Raw genomic sequence first — 20,768 nt, 5'->3', positions numbered from 1 at the left:
GGGGACATTACTGTACATAAAGACAGTGGCTGATTTATTAAATGTCAAACATAAAAATGTTAACAAATTCCATTTGTATCCAGAGCAAGAGTCTGTTCCCAAGGTCAAAATAACAAAGCATTGCAAAACAGGGAGATGATATCATGAAATGTACTTCAGTTGTGTTTTACTGCTTGCATGAGCAGATTACTTTTAATTGTCGTTTTCTAACGCTAAGAGGTTTATTCTTTTTAATAAAGTATCTCTTTGGGTTTTGGTATACATTGAAATTAGTACTTAAGCTCTATGAAAAGCTTTTTTAGTACTACACCAAATTTAAATAATGTGATGCACAATGTTTCTTTTTTAATTTGCAAGAGATAGAAGTTAGTAGAAAATACAGGAGGATAGGAACAGAAGGTAATTTGATAGGAGGGCAAGGCCAATCACTCTGGCATCTCCTTATGTACTGCAACAGAACTGAAAGAAAGCCAACAATATACTGCACTGCACGAGCCAAGTAGGCAAACTGTAGTTATGTGGTAGGTTTTTTTTTTCTTTTTTAATTTACCATCTTTCCATGTATTCCATAAAGTACTGACTTACATCCAATCTTAGCACGTATGATTTGTATACTATAACAATGAACAATGAATTTTGAAAACCTTCAAAATAAACACATCGCTCAATGAATCAAGAAAAAAGAAAAGCCTTTCCGAGGATCCTCAGAAGTCTGAAGGACTGAGCAGATGGCTGCTGTAAAAATGTCCTGAAACACAGTAGCTAAAGCATTTTTTTCCTTTTCTTTCTTTTTGTTTTGAACAGAAGCTAGACAGCATGTTCTCAGAAAAAGGTTACAAGACAGCTAGCATGAAGCGCAGTATGAATTATGCCTACTTGAAAAAATATATATATCTGTGCTGATCAGTTTAGAGGAATCACAGCAAAAGTACAGCAAGTTCTAACCAATTTTCTTCTTACAGGCCTCCTTCCACAGCAATGTCTATAGCAATTGCAGGAGAATCAGAATCTTTGCATGAAGACAGAAAAGGCGGAGAAGACTTAAAAGTAGTACATCTGGGTGTAGCAGGTATAAAATTATGTTCTTAGGTTTTTAATTCTTTTATAACTGGCTTTAGAGCTTCAAGAACATACCTATGAATTACTTCTAATCTTAAAGGAATGTTGACAGGTGGCTCACAAAGGGTCCCTTTTGACTTTGTTTGCTGAGACATATTTTCCTAAATAACAGCAGTGGAATCTCTTTTTTTTAATTTATGTACAAGTTTGCTTAATGGAAAGATGGAAAGGAAACAGGCTTGATGGACTGCCTTGTTAACATATAAAATCTTTCATTTTCTATGTCACACATATCTTGATTTGCCTTGGATTTATATCTCTACAGAGTATTTAATTTGGCCCTTGGCCTTCAATTTATGAATCATGGTTTTAGGGATACGCATATCCCTAAATTCTGAATAGGGAAAGTTCTGAGTATTTTGTAAGATACTGAAGTGGTTGTTCTGAAATAATCCATGTACATAAACAATAAGAAAAAATACTTCATTATGAGTTGTTTCGGTTTTTTTTTAACAAGCTTCAGGTTCATAGTAATTTTCACCTTAAAAATTGTTTAATTTATCTTAACCACAGTTGTTTTATGTAATTTTTACCATAAAACACCTTGCACATGATTCTATTGTGAGAAGCAGGGTAATTTTTTAAAGTGTTTACAGTGTAGATAAATCTAAAACTATTGTATGGTAACTGGTAAGTCACAGCCTAAACTACTGATTGAGCACCTGGGGAAAGGCAATTCACCTGCGTGATCAGAAGGGGTGGAGCCTGGCTGCACCTCTCTTATACCTCATTTAAGGGCTGACTGCCACTGGGGAAAGATTTCTTTCTAGAGATTTCTCTTTTGTGAAGGCTTCCCCTGTGAGCCTGGAATTCTCTGATATGGGTGAGCAATTTTTTTTCCCTTCCTTTATAGCATCTTTCTATTGTGCCTGTCCTTCCATCATGTCATCTCTCTTGTAATACCTTTCCCATCATATTGATTTGTCTAATTGTTACAATTATACTTAGAAAGCTTATTAACTCAATGCTACTCTCAATTTTTGGGAGGAGAACCACGTTACATTTTATATATATATAAACAAACATTATATTATATATATTATATATATATATTTTATATATATATATAATGTTTGTTTTTTTTTTTTTTGAGGGAATGTATATTCTTTAACACACACGGTATTTTTGTAATAGCTAGACTTTTGAAGAGATTCATAAAACATCGAATCCCTAAACTCTCTAGGAAACATGACATTTGAGTCTAGTCAAGATTATAGTCAAAGTAATGATGAAGCTGCCTTTGGCAACATTACCTGACTAGCATGTTTTGCAGATGTTTCATCAAAGAGTGCCTCAGTTCCTGACGAAATTGGTGCATGCGGACATTCCAGAACATCAAGCTATGCAAGTCAGCAGTCAAAACTGTCAGGTAGCTGTTAGCTAATTCTTTATGAATTGTTTACAGATTGTTGTTTTTTATTAACTTCCATAATTGTGTACCATAGAAAGTAAGTATAATTTCATGCTTTAAAAAAAAAATTGTATGAACTTGAAACTTTTTCCTGGGAGTTTCAGGTATGAGGAGTTTAAGGAAGGCAACATTTTCTCTCTTTAAACATGTAATACTTTATCTGTTCAGATGTGAGGTAAATTCTTCCCTGAGCTTTGTCACTCCAATTAACACATCTGTTGACTTTTTGTATTTTGCATGTATAAAAGCAAGTAGTTTATCAGTGGAGACAGGCTTACTTCCAAAAGATTAAGGAGAAGTAATGACCAGGTAATTGTTAGGAAATCAGAGTTAATTAAAAGAAAAAGAAAACAGCATGTGCTAGAATACAAAAACTGAAGTGAACTGGTGTATGCAAGTGCTTGCAAGACTCTTCAAATTTCTTTTCAGGGGGACAAAACACAAGCTCTGCTTTCAGGATGGTAAAAGATGATTGATGATTATGGCAGCTAACAACATACCTCATCTAGCTCCACTGTGTTTCCCCAGCAGGACACAGCACATGTCACTCTAGATCAGCCAGTCTGTCTGAACTCTGTCACAGGAGAAACATCTCAGTGGATAGTACCTCAACAGGAATTGGAAGTATTCTAGAAGCCTGTAAAGAGACTGAGCCAAAAGTAACTAACATTGATACATCTATTAAAGATGCATCACCAGAAAAACTGTGCAGGTATGCTCAATTTGAAAGCCTTATCTAGCAGAAACAAAACATAACTTATACATCACATGTAAGATCTCTAAACATAATTATTTTTGCAGACATCCTGTAAAGCAAGACTCTGTGGAATCACAGCTGAAGAGGGTTGATGCTACCAGAGTTGATGCTGACGATATAGTTGAAAAAATACTCCAGAGTCAAGACTTCAGTTTAGACTCAAGTGCAGAAGGTATGGAGATAAATAAGGAAGCTTAAGGAAAGTTGATGCACATTGCAGGCCTGAAGACAACACTTTTCATAGTCCCTGCAGTGTATATAGATCACTGTATCATCAGCTTGATCCTGTCATCCAGTAATTGGAAAGACTCTTTCCAATGTAACCAGAGTTGCGTAATTCTAGTAATTTTCCCAGATAATCACTTTTTAATCTTAAAAAGATAAGAGCAGGTACAAATTCATAGGGAAGTTAGTTCCTCCAACCTCTAATTTGATTCTTTACTTAAAATGCTTTTGTCTGAAAATATCAGTTAGAAAACCAGTAAATCTTAGATGACTTAATTTTAGAAAGGAAGCTAACATACGTTTATACTCTTGCTTTCTAGAAGAAGGTTTAAGATTATTTGTGGGTCCTGGTGGAAGCACTTCTTTTGGAAGTCATCATCTACCTAACAGGTATGTAGCCTCGATGACTAATCCATGGATCACAGTAAACAGAAATGCATCTTATACGGTAGTCATTCTGTATACATATTATTGATCTTTTCATCTTTCTCTTCTGTATTGTTCAAAGGCATCAAAAGAACTTGCTTGTCATGTTTTAAACAAGAAGACGAAGGTTTCTTCTAAAATCAAACTGATATGCCAAGCAAAAACATAACTTCTGGAGGTCCTGAAGACTTAGTTCCAAAGTTTTCAGATATGAGCAATGTTTAGGTATAGACACAGGAAACAGGCACCAGGTTGAAATCTTTGTTCTAGAGATTTTCTATAATACTCTCTGAAACTGGAGTCTTGTAACAGTTTTATGCATCCACCTTCACAGCATCAAACATCTGTCTTCCTAGTAGCAAGCCTAATTTTATTTCCTTCAGTTTTGCTCACAGCTCCTTTTGTTTTCACAAGTTTCACTATTCCTGTTTCAACAGCTTTTCCTCCTTTAAGCTGTCTGTAGCTCTAAACTCCGTCCTTTGATAATCTGTTTGACTTTTTTTTTTTTTCATGTAGTTGTCTTAGAACTAGAGATACTTTCTTCTCTAAAATCTCTTGAAATATTCTGGTATATACCTTTGTATTAGTTAGTCTTCTCAGACTAGAACGCATTAAAAACAGGTAACAAGGTGCTCTAACATAATGATTCTGCAGCTCAATGTTAACACTAAGATTCTTCTATAAACTCATGGAAGTAGTGTAGCATGCATACTTCAGTAATTTCAGTAAGTACTTCCAGAGTGCATTAATGTGCTGAAAGTTATGAAATGAATGTATTTAACACAAGCAAAAAACACTGATGGTTAGAAGACAATTATTTACAACCTGGGCACACTGATTTTTAAATAGGAGAACGTGGTTACACAGCACAGTGCTGTAGTATACAGAATTCTGTCCTAATTCAATTACCAGGCAGTTCGTTATGTAAAACTACCCACTATGCTATCATGTTGATGAGATAGGGAGACAAAGATACATAAATGTCATTTACGTTTCAACAGAAACAAAAGACTAAAGAGTTTTTCTTTTACCTTAACAGACCTAGCACTTAGTTTTTAAGAGTTCTACCTATTTGTGTGTGTGTGTGTATATACGCAGATAATTATATATGTTTGCAGCGGGTGGAGACAGTATCCAAAAAATAAAATTTAAGGAAGTTAAATCTGGAGGCCTAACAATAATTTTTGGCAGGTCTCTAACATTATTTATCACTCTTTGTTTTCTACAGTATTACACAAAGCTCTTTAATGCATTAAACTGGAAGTTACTGAGTAGCATGGTAAGAAGGGCATGTTTTTTGCCCTTCAGATTTAGCTGTTTTGGTACAAGCTGCTTGGTTTTGTTTGCTTGTTTTCATACAGTACATTGTTATTCATCTGTGATACTGTAAATTCAATTTTAACTGAAATTGATTTAACTTCTTCCAAACATTTTTAGAGTAGGATCTGGAGCATATGAACAGGTGGTGATAAAACGCTAGGCTAGAATGACTTGACCAGAAGAAGAAAACTCTAGCAGCAACATTCTAATTCACGTTTCTTCAATTGCAAGAGCTGTGAAAGCCAAGAGGAACTATGTATCAACTTGTTTTGGGAAAAGTATTGGAATGTCTCTTGCTCAGAGAGCTTTATCTTCTACGATATCAAGGCAATGTCTAGTTGTCTACACGTTGTGCAAGTACTTGGACTGTTTTTATAAGCTGTACCTGATGTTTAAGTGAATTACTTTTAAGTTGTTCCATAAATTTTTAGAAGCATGATTAAGTGGGTCTATTTCAATGTTTTACATAGCAGGTCACATGCAGCTATGTGCCCTGCAACTTCTTTTCTAAAGAAACTTCAAGAAGTCATAAATGAGCCCGTAGAAATGAATTAAGACTCAATTTGATGCTACCTGTTATGAAAGCCTTAGAAAAGCTACCTCCTTCTATCAAGTCAAAGCTACTATCATGTGAAGGTTATGGCTTCCCCAGAGCTCCGTTTTATATAGCCAAAATCTCTTCTGAAAAGTACTGAACATAATCTCATTTTAAGGATGAAGAGTGGAGGTGAAACTCGCATGCGTTAAAAAAGATTCTGTAGATGTATATCAGCCAGTAATAGGTTGTGTTAATTATAATTGATATCTAGATGCTTACATTATGAAATGCACTGTACAAGTGACAAAGCAAGTAGGATATATCAAAATACCAATGCACAGCAGTTACTATCAAGAATGCTGGTTGTTTCCCTTAGGATTGTTAATGACGGAGTTCAGAAGTCCCTTACACAGAAACTTGCTTCTGTGCACAAACCTAGAGATTCAGTGGGATGGTACCATTTACAAACCTCATCAGTAGTTTACTACTACTTTCAACTTTTTATTGTAGTTTAACCCTCCTCAGTTAGTGTTTTTCTTGTGTTGGAAGGTGCCTTGAGGGGATAGGGAAGGTACAGAGATATTAAACTATTTAAGCTTTAAAACTAGGTAAACATCTAAACTACTACCAGTATAACTTATTAAGATAAGCACTTTATTCTAGACGTATTCTATGCTCTTAAAAAGAATTTTTGTGCAACAGATTTGCCTTTTCACGTTGAACACTTATTCCATCACTATCCGTCTACTGTTACATTAAGGACAATGGACTGTACTTACATTTGCACAGATAGTGATTTGCCTGCCAGATGAGAAAGATGAATTAAGAAAGAAAATTATTAAAAGTTTTGTTAAGAATTTTGAAAGAATCCATATTTCTAATAACGTACTTCTGATGACATATTTCCAGTTTGGGCTTGGATCTGCTGTAATCTTAATCGTTATCCGCAGCTGACTTGTATTTTGTTACGACTGATTGTATTATTAATCAATAATTATTAAAAAATAAGTAATACAAATAGCATGACCATTTTTAGAAAGCTCTGAATGCTTTAAATTCATCTCAAACTCAAGTTTAACATCTTTTTGAAGTATAAGTAGGCCTTATTTAACTGGTTTAATTAGGGAAAATCAGACTTAGTTTTCCATAAATGCATAGTAGTTCCTTAAACTTACTTGGTTTTAAGGAAGTTTCAGAGTTTGAAGCTTGAGTAGTGTTACTGAATAAGATGAATGAGTTATTTCTCTATTCTGGTACTTCAATATATTTCCTGCTGTAAACTATAATCTAAACATTTCTATGGGTAAAAAGAATTAATGCAAATATATTCTAGCTGCTGTAAGAGTGATATTATCTAAAATTTCATTGGGGAAATGGCAGACAATACCTGATTGCTAGTATACTGTCTCTCAGAGCCTGACCATTTCCTAATTTATAAAAAAAAAACAACAAAAAAAAAAGCCACAACCTATTGCAAACCGGAAGATGAGTGGAAAATGCATTATGTTGCCTTCAGTACTTGTAAACACTGCTATGCTTTTTTGACCAATCTAGTAGAACCATTAATACTTTCCTAGTTTACTAGGAAAACTAGGCACAGCTAGAAGAAATGTAAAAACACTGTACAGCTACATATGTAATTGTGAAAGGGAATTTCCGTAGCCCAGATTTGTTTTCTATGTTAAAATCCACATCTAACTGTCACAGATAAGCTATTTGTGTACTAGAAACCCATTATTTTCTTGCCTGGGCAGATTTTTATAAATAGGAGAAAGTTTTACATGGAAATCAAGCTTTAAATATAGCTGTGTTCTGGCATTTTATTGTTCATCTTAAAGCTACAATTCTTAACCAAGTAATTATTGAATTGCGCATATTTTAGATAGAACACAACCTTAGTACTTAATCTATTTTCTTTTTTGTAAACTGTGCCGTAAGAACATTGGACACTCATGTTGTGAACTGTTTGGGATATGTTTTCTAGCTGTATTTAATGCCAATGTCTCAGATATACAATAAATGATATCTAAATGATACATATTCTTTGCAACATGGTTCCTAAAAAAAAAAAACAACCAAACTCTAGAAGGAAAGGAGCTTAGAAATTAACATAAGGCTGTGCACCACTGTTGCATGTAATATATGAAGAAAAAAAACATAGTGTTAGGATAAATAATTTTCTTTCTAAAGGGGAAAAAAAAAAAGATATGAAACACCAGAACTGTGAATGCTATCAGTGAACACACAGGTATATTTTGTGGACCTTCTGATATGGGCAAACAACAGAGGGAAAGATGAGCACAGGAGATAAATGATTTTCTCCAATTCTTGCTATAAGTAATTTTCTGCCTTCTCCACACCCAACTGCTCATTCTTGCCTGCCTTCTTCTGTTGAACCAGTACAAGTGTCAGCAACGGATTAGTTGACTGAACTCCCTGTATGACCACACAGCACGACCTATCAGCAAGAAGGGGAAAGACAAACATTCTTAATGCATTTCTTAACATTTCTGTTACGATTCCATTGTGTTGTGTTCTTGTTAAAAGAATATCAAGTTACATTACTTTTTCATTTTTAAGTGAATGGAAAGATACAAGCATGTTAGCAAAGAAAGTTTTGTCTAAGTTCAGAGTTGTATAACCAATTTCAATTGTAAACATGGCACTACTTTCAGGGGTTGAGTTTTTTTTTGTAGTGTACTCCTGATCTACTACTGTTCCCCTGCTACCTTTGTTTAAGATGTGCTAGTGGCAGTGCATTTGATTCTGACAGTGTTCCAAGCAGTACTACATAAGATGCGATGATTTTGTATATTAGGAAGCAAATGCAAAGACTTTGCATGAGAGTTTTTGTCATTACAGAATCTCATTCAGAAGCATGTGTTTCTTCTATTCAGTTTAAATAGAAGAAAAAAAACAGGAAAGTACCAATAGCTAGCCCTAACAACACACAATCCAACATAATGATCCAAAGCTCATTAAACAAAATCATGTTAACAAGCCTTATACCTTTCATGCCTGCCTGTGACAAGACTTGAACAGTTAAAAAATTTAGTAGCAATACTATCTGTTTGAAACAAGACTAGGGAGATGGACAATTAACTCCTTCAGGCTCACTGAACAAGACATTTTGGTTTTGTTTTGTTTCTAGAAGTTCACTATTTTTATAATTTATTTGTAGTACTTGCTCACTTCGCATCTAAAGCAATGATCAAAACCATTTCGTTGAGCTGTTCTAACCAAAATCAATCCCTACTAATTTATTCAACAACTGTCAAATTACTTCCTTTATATTGAGTACTCCATTGTATTTTTTGCCAGCCTTGGCTTTCTTTACTACCTTCTTTTTTCCTGTATGCTTTCTCCACTTTCTCCTGTTTTTGATGCCAGAACACACTGAACGCTCCTTCTGGGTCTGATCTCATTTAAGCTCTCTCTCAACACTGAATGTGTCATTTTTACACCTAAGTAACACAAAATTGCAGAAGTAACTCAGGTAGCTTTCATGGAGAGTTTTTTTTCCTGTCAAATCAGTAAGATGTTTGTTATTGTACTTGCTAGTTAATTTTTCCTACAATCCTTGTGACACAAATAGTGTTCAAGTGTTTTAATTCAGGCGGTTCCTGCCACGGTTAATCATGGCTCCATATTTTTCCAGAATAAAGCATGTCCAAGGTAATCTATAGCTCCTTACAGGGCAACAGCTACATCTTCCCCATCAGATTTGAGTTAAGCCTGTTGCTTAAGCACATTCTAGCAGATGACTCTGAAGTCAATCAAACCTAATCCCAAGGAGCACCAAGACTAACGTACACCAGCTTCTGGATCTTTTATCAAAATGTCAAGAACATATTTGCTTGAACAACCTGAAGTTGATATGTTTCAAGATGCATGTGCCATCTCCTGGTCGGTAACATTACCACATGCAACTTAGAACGTCTAATTTTCATAAACTTCTTTTCATCATCCTGATTTCAGACAGCAAAATTGACGTTCACCAGTTTCAAATGTCAAGTTTAAATATGACACTGTGAATACACAATCATCAAAAGACCAATGTGATAATGAAAAGTTGTGCACAGTGAGTCCTGTGGGAGGGCTTAACCTCATGGAAAGACCACTAATTCAATACTTCAAAAAAGACTTTAACACTGATTTAAGCAAATGTAAATTCGGAAAGCTAGCACACAAAATTGTGTAACTACTTTTAGTAAAAAATGCAGTTTCAATTTAATTTTATCTGTTCCAAATAGGTTTTCTGTATATGATAAGCAATATATTCTTCAATTTCAGTATTCATGCATGTGCTAGGGAACACCAAACAGATACAACCAAGCATCTGTAGTCTGTCTTGATACTTTCCCCAGAAAAGGCATAAGCACAAATATAAGAATTTGTCAAAACTATCATTAAAAAAACAAAAGTAAACCATTTTACAAAGAATGGGGGTTAGGAGTCATTAACCACTTATACACTGAATTACAGTTGTCTCTTCCCTTTCACGTCTTCCAAAAATTTAGAAGATATAATGTAGCCATCCTCTCTAAGAAACAGTACGTAGACCATTTTTGGTTGTTTTTTAATTTTTAGAAAGGTGTGAAACATCTTTCACAAACTTGAAGTTAGTTACATTAATACTTGCTCATTCCAAGCCACCAAAGATACTGTCAAAAAGATACAAACTGCAGACTTGAACAACCTCTGGTGGCACAAAAATACAGGTTTTCAAAACTGGGGCCAGGTTGGCATTCATGGAAAAAATAAAGCTGACAGATATGTTCTGAGCAGCTTAGGAATGATTTTATGGTTCCAGTTAGCATACAGAACACACCAATCTACAGCTACTAAAAATCACTGCTTTCATTACTTACATTGAACTTGAAGTAAGAAAACCAATCTAATTCTCTTCGTTTTCATTTTCCGTATCGAGCATCACAGCAGAACAATCACTGTTCAGTGTGACCTTGCCAGTAATAAGCCTGCAAAACTTCTCAAAAGTGCCACAGAGCTGATTTACTTTGGGAAAAGAAAAAATTTTTCTCAGAGGTATATAAACCACATTTCCACTGATGAATGGCTCCATGCTTTTTTCAACAGTCAGTGTTTCAAAATCTTCTGAAAAACAGTTCACTGAACATTGCAGTTTCAATTTTCTCTCTGTAGGATCATCATATTCTTCATATTCTGACAGTAAATGGGCCAGCAGACTTCGCTTAATGATTTGTGCTCTGAACATAACTTCACTGACCACTGCATTCTGCAGATACTTCTCATCTTTAAGGCTCGGATACACTGCTTTGAAGACCTTTACAGCATGCAGGAACACACAGAATACTTATTATTATTTTAGATTCAGATTGTAAACACTTGTCAAATAACTTCCAGAATGCAAACATATTTTGATTCAATCCTGTTTCATTTTTGACATATTTTCAAATACAGAAAAACTACACAGTATGACTTGATTTCAAGCGTTGCCACTGCAACAGCTGTTAGAAAAGTTAACAGAACCTAATAATAATAATAATAATAAAAGTAATAATAACAGAGCTTGTATCTGCAAGTTGTACTCATAGGTACAGCCAGGTAAAGCCCAGCAATTCCTTAATGCTTTTAATCCTTCTCTTACTTCTCACATTACTGATCATGAGGCACTGGTGACAGTTTCCCAGCTAGGAAGGTCCTAAATTCTTCTCAAATCTGAAGTTGCAAATATGCCTTTTGTTCTATTTTAAGAATCAATTGTAAGCATTTTATCCTCAGATGCAGCAAACATTAAAAAAACCAACACTGTGACATCAAAATCAGTGAACTTGTTTTATACAGAGGTATTCTGTACTGTGAGGGTGGTGAGACGCTGGAACAGGTTGCCCAGCGAGGTCCTGAATGCCCTCTCCCTGGAAGCACTCAAGGCCAGGCTGGATGGGGCTTCGAGCAACCTGGTCTAGAGGGAGTTGTCCTGCCTATAGCAAGAGGTTGGAACTAGATGATCTTAAAAAGTTCCCTCCGAACCCAAACCATTCTATGATGCTATGAGTCTATATCACAAGAGGTTAAAGAAATCAGGTAGACAATTTCATTCCCACTAGCTTACTCTTAGGTGCTTTATGCCAAAACGCTACCAACGCTTCTGCTGAAGCGTTCCCTGGAGGTGTTCAAGGCCAGATTGGATGGGGCCCTGGGCAGCCTGGTCTAGTATTAAATGGGGAGGTTGGTAGCCCTGCATGTGGCAGGGGGGTTGGAGATTCACGATCCTTGGGGTCCCTTCCAACCCTGGCCATTCTGTGATTCTGTGAAGTTTGAGTCTGTAAGTATTTATTACCTTCTGATTAGATCTTTAACTGCTGATATATTTGCACAGAATGATAACAAAAGTTTGACAGTCATATTTCTGATAAGAAACAAGATATAACACTCCCCTTGTTTAAACTCAAAGGGTATTGATGTCAAAACCCACTACATAAGATTCTGTGACAAATCATAATGAAAGCAATTTCCACTATATGGCAATCGCTTGAATTTATTTCCAGATTTGTCTGTAGAGCATTAAAGAGCACTTTACAATTCTCTTAAGGACAGTAACTAAGAGGTAAAAATTCAAGTGCTTAGAACACCTTTATGGCTTAGAAACTACAAAAGACATTCCTATAAAATTGAAATATATTTCACTTTACAGGACACTTGAAGATACATATACTTAAGCGAGGAAGTGAAATGTTCAAATATGTTCAGTGAAATAATTCAAGGCCTTGTAAATTTGGGAAAACAAAACATCGAAGTATTTCTGTATTGTTACTTAATGCTAACTCTGAAAGAAAGTATCCTTTTGATTATACTACAAGGCATTTAGACACATTAGGTTTTGTGCAACATAGCACAACAAAGCATTAGATAATATTTTTAGAAGGTACCCTGCTATCTCATTTTGGATTCTCTTTTCCCCCTCACCAACATAAGAGCACAGAAGTAAGTTGCTGAGACCAACGTCCCTCAGCCACAGAGAACTACATATACCTAAAACAATCAATCCAAGAAACACTGCAAAACAAAAACCAACCAGATACACACAAACCTTTCAAACAAAACATACAGTCATTTTGTCCTGAAAAAAAAAATTAAAAAGATAAAAAATCCCTACAACAACAAACCAAAACTGCCCATGAGCTACAGGATAAGAATCTGTGCCTTTGTAAAAACCCAGCATGGGTTACCTAAAAACACGGAGGTTAGGGTGTAACAAACGCTAGAGATCATGACCAACAGCAAACAGGTCCTGACAATCCCACTTCAGGAAAAGGCTTGTTAAGGCAATATATTTGACAAGGCTGTGCAGTTCTCTAAAATACATTCTTTCATACACACTCAATGCTTTTTGATTTGCATGTATCTGAAACAGCCTAAATCAGCATCAGCAATTTTACAGCCTTGATAAAAGCGGTACCAAAAGATTAGAGAAACAATTATAGTGTCAGAGTTACTGTAGCAAAGGAGAACTTTTATTATAGGGGTAATAGTCTGGTAAAAATAAGAATTGTTATCCATGTTGCTGATTAGTAAATTATCAGGAAGGTAAGGGCCTTCATACAATTAAATACAAAAATCATGGACTCGGACACTTCTGAGCTGATTGGTGTGTGTTAACCAGAGCTAAGACCAGATAGCGACAGCACAGCACAGAAAGAACCACTTCAATGGCAGTTTGTATAAAGTCTTACACTATATTTGCCCTCCTAAATGAATAAAAGGATACTTACGGTTTTGTAAGCTGCTTCAGTGGGTTTCTCACACAGCACAGGTTCTCTAGTTTGAGGGTATTTTTTAACAAACACACCTATTTGGGTACAGAACCCGACATCTTCCATTCCTGTTGGGGGGTTCCCTACACCTGTGAATTCCACTGAGTAATCATAGCGTTGAGCAGTATCTTGAGCCCTAAGATAGATAACATATTCTGATCTTACCACATATTCAGTCTTTTAATATGATAAAGAGGCACTTACAGATGAGAGAATGTGCCTGAAGATAAGCACTGTAAAAGCTTTTGCTGGATCACGGTGATGATTATATTCCTACCACAGTCTGAATCATTTAGAGTCATAAATTTAGGCAACCAGGAATTACCTCACACAATAGGCAACAGAAATTGTATCTCACACAATACTCTCATGTTTATGTGTTTTGCTAAAATTCTTCCACTGTGCCATGATTCAGTAAACCATACTTAATGTTTGTCAAGACACTCTGCTACTGGACTTCCTATTTCACAAACCTGCCTGCATACTCTTATAGAATAAGATCCAGAGTAATCAAGCACTTTGGTTACACGCCATACGTTACTGAGCACACTTTTAGGTTTACATGAAACTTTTCCACAGCAGGGAATTATTATGAGAAAAATGCTTATTTTTAATACTTCACACCTCAAACGGATTAACTGTAATAATGATGTATAAAAAAAAAAAAAGTTGTATTTTTCCAAAAGCAGTTAAAGAAAAAGCAAACCAACTTATCACAAAACCGAGAGAACGTGCTTAACTACTTAAAACAGCAAAGCAACAATTCACCAAATAGGTTAGCGTGAAACCCTTGATAGCAAACCATATGCACAATCCTCCATGAACGTGTTTAGCCATTCTACTTCCCCCGTACTTAGTACTCAAAACTGTCTGCATATGATATTTAGTAAACTCACCAACTTTGAAACTGTGCTCGGTCCCATTCAAATTTGTGGTCTGGATGCCTGAAAACAGTCACTCCCGGAAGCAATGTGTTAAATTCTGAATTTGGAGTACTGATCACAACCATGCTTGGAGCCATGAAACCGAACACCACTTCAGGAAACTTCTCTAGTTCTGAATCTTGCAGGTGCTCTATTCTGTAAAGGTAAGTTTACACATGTCTGTTAAAAGACATAACTGCATTTTAACTTTCCTAACTTTTTGTTTGTTAAAAACAAACAAGGAATGCACATCTGTACTTTTTACTTTTAAGCCTAGGTCTGAAACTTTAGCACTGGTAGCATAGCTGACTGGCAACTTCAACATTTTAACTCTTTCATGCGTCCCCTTTTGCTATCACGTGCTAGCACCACTTAAGTACTAAACTTAGAAAATGCTATGTTTTGCTTCTCTGTTTGAGAGCCTTGATCAAGTACCTTTGGAGTACAGATAAAATTCTAAAGTAAATCCTGATGAGCTCAGAAAAAAATCTAGTGTTGATCTAATACTCACAATTCAATGCATGTTACCAAGTCAAAACCAAGCATGCAGGAATCTTTATGAGCAACTGAGCCTTGATGCAAAGTCACAGTTAGGGATCTTTCAGATGGCTCCAAATAATCAGCAGGAAGAGGAGTTAACCTATGCCTTAAGAAAAAAACAAAACCAAAAGATTTAAAAACATAATACCACAAAAAGGACCTTAGGACAAGATAAATTTTGCATGCAACTATACTAGCAAATGTCCTACTTAGATACTTAACACCAAAAGTTTAATCATTTTACAGTGGAAAAAAAATTCTAATACACATCCTTTTTATAATCATTTCAATAGGATGCAAAGTGCAGAGTTGATCTAACAGTTGTCCTTTTCCTTTACAAAAATATACACTATTTTTAAGACACTTACCCAGAGAAGATACTGTAAATTCTGACAGTCGCTTAACTCTAGAAATACATTACTTCTGTTCTAGACGTGCTTTACAGAGTTTGGGGAGAAGTTATGAAGTATAAACTTTTTTTCAAATAAATGAGATTGAAAACTAAAATATATATGCAAAATTTGATCTGAAAAACTACATCAGACAAAACACAAATCAACGCTACACTAAAAAGGCTAGTTTTCTTCATTCTTGAGAAAGAGCAAATGACAATGTCAGGATCTATAAACTACATATTTGCTGAAGCCATATTAAGCTTTCTATTGAAATTCGCTTTGAAGAGAGACTTTGGTGTTCCTCCAAATCTGCCCTGTGCTTCAGAGGGGTCACACGAGCTTGAAGTCGTAGAGCTTTCTCAGACACAAAACACTGACTCAGCCTCCCATTTCAATAAGGGGATCAAAAATGAAGACCCATAAAAGAAAGAGTAACACACTCATTTCAAAAAGGATCAGACTTGCATACGAAGTAATGTCATGTATAAGCATAAAGAGAATAACACAAGCTATAGACAATGCATCTGTACCTTTACAAACTGTGTATTTCTTCAGGGCCATGACCCAGACATATGCTGCATTAGGTGATGTTACAGCCTAACAATTCCCCCAGGAAACCTGATTCAGCTGGCATTGTAACCAATTAATAATGGACTGCTCTACATTTGCCAACTAGTATTTACCCTCATTTTGAAATTGTTGTTAATAAATCATGCCACTAGGTCAAATCAAACAAAAACCTTAAATTAAGACAATTCAAAAGCTTACATTTTCTCTTTCATCACAGCTGCACAGATATCTAGCCCAGCTAACACTTCAATGCAACTACAGAATTTCAGCATCCAGAGAAGTGTACAGTCAGCACATCCTAAATCTGCCACCTGTAAAATAGATATTAGTAATACAGACATTTGCACATTAAATGATTTGAGACTCCCATGAATATATTCTGTACTTATAACAAAAACATTTTAATGATAAAATAATTAATAATCACAACTATTCAAGTGAACTAGACAAAGTTACAATGTTTTTCAAAACAAGAGAATTCTACAAAATGTTTTAAATTGGGCAACCTTTTGATATTACAGCTATAATAAGCAAATGTACAGCATCCCAGTAACTCTAGAGAACGTCTCCCACATGAAGGCATACGCCCTCAAATAGCAAAAGAACAGGAGTGGTTGATGACCAGACCTTTAGGACGGAGAAAAGTCTAACATAACTCCACACTCTGAACTTCACTTCTCAACTAAGAGCATCCATGTGAGCAATGATGTAAACCTAATACTGTACATGGACCTAAAAGCTCTAGAAGTTTTAAAAACAAAGCAAAAAACACTACAATGAAAGACAACTGATCCAAAATCCTTAATGTCAAATCAAGACCAGAATACTACCTGCTCTCCAAGAGAGGCTATGACGTATTTTCTTGTTTGTATTTTCCTGCTTCACATACATTTACAATATATTATATTCATACCTAAGAAACATCATCAAATGTCTCTTAAAGCAATTAGCTTTTAACAATAGCTTCTCAGCAGCACTGATATCTAATTAGGTCACCAGATTATCTAGTCGTTTCCTGCCTTCCAGAGGTACCTAACATTAGCTATTTTTTACATTTTTACATTAATAATACAAGAAGACAAAATATACCAACCTTTTTCGGTTTGTATTTCCTCACTAAATCCTTAACAAACTCATAACGTTGTTTGTATAATGGTGGTGTGAATTTAATCATGCCAGTAAACTGTCTTCCTTCAAAGTTCTTACCCATAGTATTTTGGTAAGCCTAAAAATACAAAAGTTACTCATTATTTTAAGTACTCTACATCATATCAAAATTTAGAATTGGCTTTTGTCAGCAGTGCTCAAGTCTCAGTTAAGGAGAGAAAGATCTGATCTCTAGCATTAGCAAAAAAAGGCATTAGCAAAATTAGGCCATAATTACTCCCTGTACACGTAACATAAGGTGTAGTAACTGTTGAATCACAGCCTGAACCACTAATTGAGCACGTGGGGAAAGGACCCAGTCAGCCCTGGGAGCACAGGTGAAGGTAATTCAGCTGTGTGACCAGAAGGGGTGGAGCCTGGCTGCATCTCTCTTAGACCTCATTTAAGGGCTGACTGCCATTTCTGGAGATCCCTTCTTGGTGAAGCTTTTCTTTACAAACCTTTAATCTTCTGATATGGGTGAGTAATCTTCCTTTATCATACTTTTCTATCTTGCCATTTTTCCATCATCACATCTTTATTGTAATACCTTTCCTATTATACTTATCTGTCCAATTGCAATAGTATGCAACCTTTTTAATAAGACTGTTTCTACTTAAATACAACTCTCTCCTAAACAACTACACTTATGTTATATTGACACAACATTATCTTGCATTGTTTTTCCAGCAAGTACAGAAAGATAGTTTCTCATTCATGTAGCTGTTTTCTTTTTACTCATCTATGGTTTGATTTCTCTTACTGTGCATGGTTCCCTGTTAATTCTGTGAGCAGCAACACTGTTAACATAGTGAGCAGCAAGAGATATCTGAAAAAGCACTATGTCACACAAAGCAAGAAAACTGGTTTTGCTGGGCTTAAGCTTTACAATAGTCTAAATAAGACAACATAGCACTAGAGTCATAACTATCCAACTCTCGTGCCTTGTGAAAACAACATTTTAGCACATGAGAACACTTAACAAGCAGTAATTCCCGCTAGACCTAAGAACAAGGCCTTATTGAATGAGGAATACAATGCAGGGTATCTACTGGTTGGGGAACCTGTGCAGGAACTGGCTGTGGTCACGCTCCTTAGCTGCCTTCTCAGCCCTCATGCAGCTGGCCTGTCTTTGCTGGCTTAAGGACATTTTGTGTTTTTTAGGGTGCGTTCCAGACATAGCATAAATAGTTAGCAGCAAGCAACTGTGTTGTTTATTGAATAGCTAGGAAATGTATACAAGGATGCTTGCAAACTGACTGTCCTAATGGTTTCCTAGGCATCTCAAGTTATTGGAATGACTGCCTTCGACTACGTTTGAGCTTCTTTGCTTTTTGGGTATTTGGCACTTATCTGTTGTCCACATTCATTTCAGGTTTGAGTAGCAGATATGGGGAGCTGTCTATAATTTCACAACTCTTTCCAACAGTATACTTAAGGCAGCTTAACAGTTCATAATCCAGAGTTGGAATTGCAAAGAGACTCTAAAAAGCGTTGCAGTGTAACCAAACTGTACTTGTGACAGCAACTCATATACAAATGACATGACGGGTATCTTATTTCTTTTCCATTTTTTGGTTGTAAGGTTTGGGTGGAAGACTGGGTCTTTCAAAGACTGGCAGTGTGGAAGAGATGGAGGACACCATTAACTATTTCAAGCTGTGTGTGTTTGATCTTTTTCTTGCTAAGAAAAATATTTGAAGTTGTTGTAATTATTCCCTACTGCATCAATGATATTTGTGTTATTCTGACAAAGCAACAGGTTAAATTTCTCTTATTTATCAGTTCAAAGTTGTTCCCTGCCCTTATCCAGTGATACATCTACTTAACAGTCTCAAGGAACCATAGGATAATTTATACTGGAAGGGACATAGAGAGGTTACCTAATGCAGTCCCCTGCTCAAAGCAGATCCAAGTTGATCTGACCTGATTTAGTGGGTGGCAACCCTTTCCAAGGCAAGGGGTTGGAACCAGATGACTTGTAAGGTGCTTTCCAATCCAAGACATTCTAGGAGTCTATGATTGCTCTAGGAACTTCTGCTCAGAGGTATTTTCCTCATTTCAGTTTAAAATTGCAGATTGCATATGCAAGGTTTATTCAGTTCAATAAGCTCACAAATTAAATGCATTGTTCTTAAATTAATACCGTTGTACCATAAAGAAAACAACTACATAGCTAGTAAAACAAGTGAAAGCTGCTTAGAGTAGAAAATAATGAATCAAGAAATCCTAAACTGCTGAAACTTATTTAATGCTTCAGCAATTGGGATGAGAAAAACAACTGTATGCAGAACTTCATTTTAAAGTTTAAATACATATAATTAAACATCATAGCACAAGAAAGATAATACAGCACCACTGCCAGAAAACACTGCAGTCTTACAGGAAAGTTGAATCCCACTGTAATTCAAGAGCTAAGAATCAAACGGTACTCAGAGGATGTTTTATGACTAAACACTGTCACTTCTCTCCTCAGCTTCAACTAATAAATTAGGCCTGTTCCAGAAATCTGAAATAATCTGTGTGAATGAGAAGTGGGCTCTTACCCATCACCAACGTCTTCCTTTTCTACATTACTTATATTTCCTTACTTTTTGCGAGTCAAAAGCACTTCCTCCTTGCTGTTTTTTGCTCCGATTCTGTCTGAAGACAAGCTTGGGTGCCTGGGAAAAGAAAAGCTAGCTTGAGGTGAATGGATCAACAGGTTCTAGATAAGTGTACTAAAGTTTGTAGCATCACCAGTAAAGAGGGACTGTTTCACAAAAATGTGAACTCGCAGAGGAAGAACATGGGGTTTTTGGAACATAACAACTAAATGTTCCAACAGGAAAAGAGGAATATGTGAATAAACAACTTGGGTTACATGAGTGATAACAGGCACAGGCTGTCTTCAAGTGATTATGCCAGAGAGATGTACGCTAAACAAGAGAAAAAACCTCTCAAAATAAAGTTGTGACTCTAACTCGCTGTGTGCAGAGCACGATTATTCATTGCTGTTACTGTACTACTCATTTTGCATTTAGCTTCTTTAATTTCTTGTAAGATTAAGTGGACAGTTACTGCTGAGCAACGACGATAAGGGCAGCAGGGCGCTGCGGTAACGGCGGTGCTGCACGCTGCGGGAAAGCGGGCCGATGGGAGCTGGCGGCGTTACGGCAGAGGAGTGCGGCCGGATCGCACAGCCGGCACGTGGGAGAACCCGCCCGGTGTCACTGTGCGACGGCAACGGGCTTTAAGCTAGCAGTGCAGGCACCGCGCGAAGGCAGACTACGGGTCCGGAGAGACGAGCTGCTTTTCCTACGGTCTGGCCGTCCGGCCGTTCTCCCGCAGCGCGGCCGGCGGGCTCCCGCTTAGCGCCGGGCCCGCCCTCACAAACGGGCCGCGCACGCGGCGGCGGCAGCAGGGCGGGCTTTCGGCCACCAGCAGGCGCATCCGCGCCGAGTTCGGCGCTCGCAGAGCGCGGGCGATAACCCGGTGCCGTCTCGCTGCCGGACGAGACCCGCGAAGCCCTTCTTCCGCGCGGCGGCGGCGCTTCCCCGCCCCCCGCCGGGCGGCGCGGGCCGGGCCGGGCCGTTCCTCACGCAGCCCAGCGCACGCGCGCG

The 20,768-nt window shown here is 36.8% G+C and overlaps 2 protein-coding genes and 1 long non-coding RNA gene across 11 annotated transcripts in view; 1 reads left to right on the top strand and 2 right to left on the bottom strand.

The window, feature by feature from the left end:
* Positions 1 to 3,172, bottom strand: part of LOC116230584 (uncharacterized) — an 18,290-nt gene extending 15,118 nt beyond the window's left edge. Inside the window, exon 1 of the long non-coding RNA XR_004167273.2 lies at positions 3,031 to 3,172. This is a non-coding gene — a long non-coding RNA (uncharacterized LOC116230584). The remainder of the gene's footprint in view (positions 1 to 3,030) is intronic.
* EEIG2 (EEIG family member 2) overlaps positions 1 to 11,045 on the top strand; it is a 26,395-nt gene extending 15,350 nt beyond the window's left edge. The window contains exons 6-11 of one of the 4 annotated variants that reach the window (XM_031595852.2): positions 963 to 1,069; positions 2,393 to 2,488; positions 3,059 to 3,242; positions 3,332 to 3,459; positions 3,833 to 3,902; positions 10,960 to 11,045. In XM_031595852.2, the coding sequence (XP_031451712.2) occupies positions 963 to 1,069; positions 2,393 to 2,488; positions 3,059 to 3,242; positions 3,332 to 3,459; positions 3,833 to 3,902; positions 10,960 to 10,984 (610 nt within the window). In that variant the 3' untranslated portion in view covers positions 10,985 to 11,045. Of the gene's footprint in view, positions 1 to 962; positions 1,070 to 2,392; positions 2,489 to 3,058; positions 3,243 to 3,331; positions 3,460 to 3,832; positions 3,903 to 5,375; positions 7,818 to 10,959 lie in introns of those variants that run through there. The other 3 variants (XM_031595853.2, XM_031595851.2, XM_031595850.2) reach the window with 3 other exon arrangements.
* On the bottom strand, positions 7,994 to 20,699 carry HENMT1 (HEN methyltransferase 1). Of its 6 annotated transcripts, none has more exons than XR_004167269.2 (10): positions 20,227 to 20,699; positions 19,713 to 19,829; positions 17,114 to 17,245; positions 16,219 to 16,331; positions 15,027 to 15,161; positions 14,489 to 14,671; positions 13,551 to 13,728; positions 10,668 to 11,101; positions 9,137 to 9,260; positions 7,994 to 8,254 (listed from the first exon to the last, which is right to left on the bottom strand). XR_004167269.2 is itself a non-coding variant. In XM_090146209.1 (8 exons), exons 1-7 carry the CDS (start codon positions 17,420 to 17,422, stop codon positions 10,694 to 10,696), a joined length of 1,167 nt encoding a protein of 388 aa, XP_090002335.1. In that variant the 5' UTR covers positions 17,423 to 19,301; the 3' UTR covers positions 7,994 to 8,254; positions 10,668 to 10,693. The 6 variants fall into 6 exon arrangements, 2 of the variants coding, with proteins under 2 accessions (XP_090002335.1, XP_090002334.1); XR_016469156.1 differs by having other exon boundaries at positions 8,011 to 8,254; positions 19,758 to 19,829; positions 20,103 to 20,699; XR_016469157.1 differs by having other exon boundaries at positions 8,011 to 8,254; positions 19,758 to 19,829; positions 20,130 to 20,699.
* Positions 20,700 to 20,768: the final 69 nt, after the last annotated feature.

The sequence above is a fragment of the Phasianus colchicus genome, chromosome 9 (assembly GCF_987193195.1).
Source record: "Phasianus colchicus chromosome 9, bPhaCol1.hap1.1, whole genome shotgun sequence".
Lineage (NCBI taxonomy): Eukaryota > Metazoa > Chordata > Aves > Galliformes > Phasianidae > Phasianus > Phasianus colchicus.
This window is presented reverse-complemented; position numbering and strand designations above follow the sequence as displayed.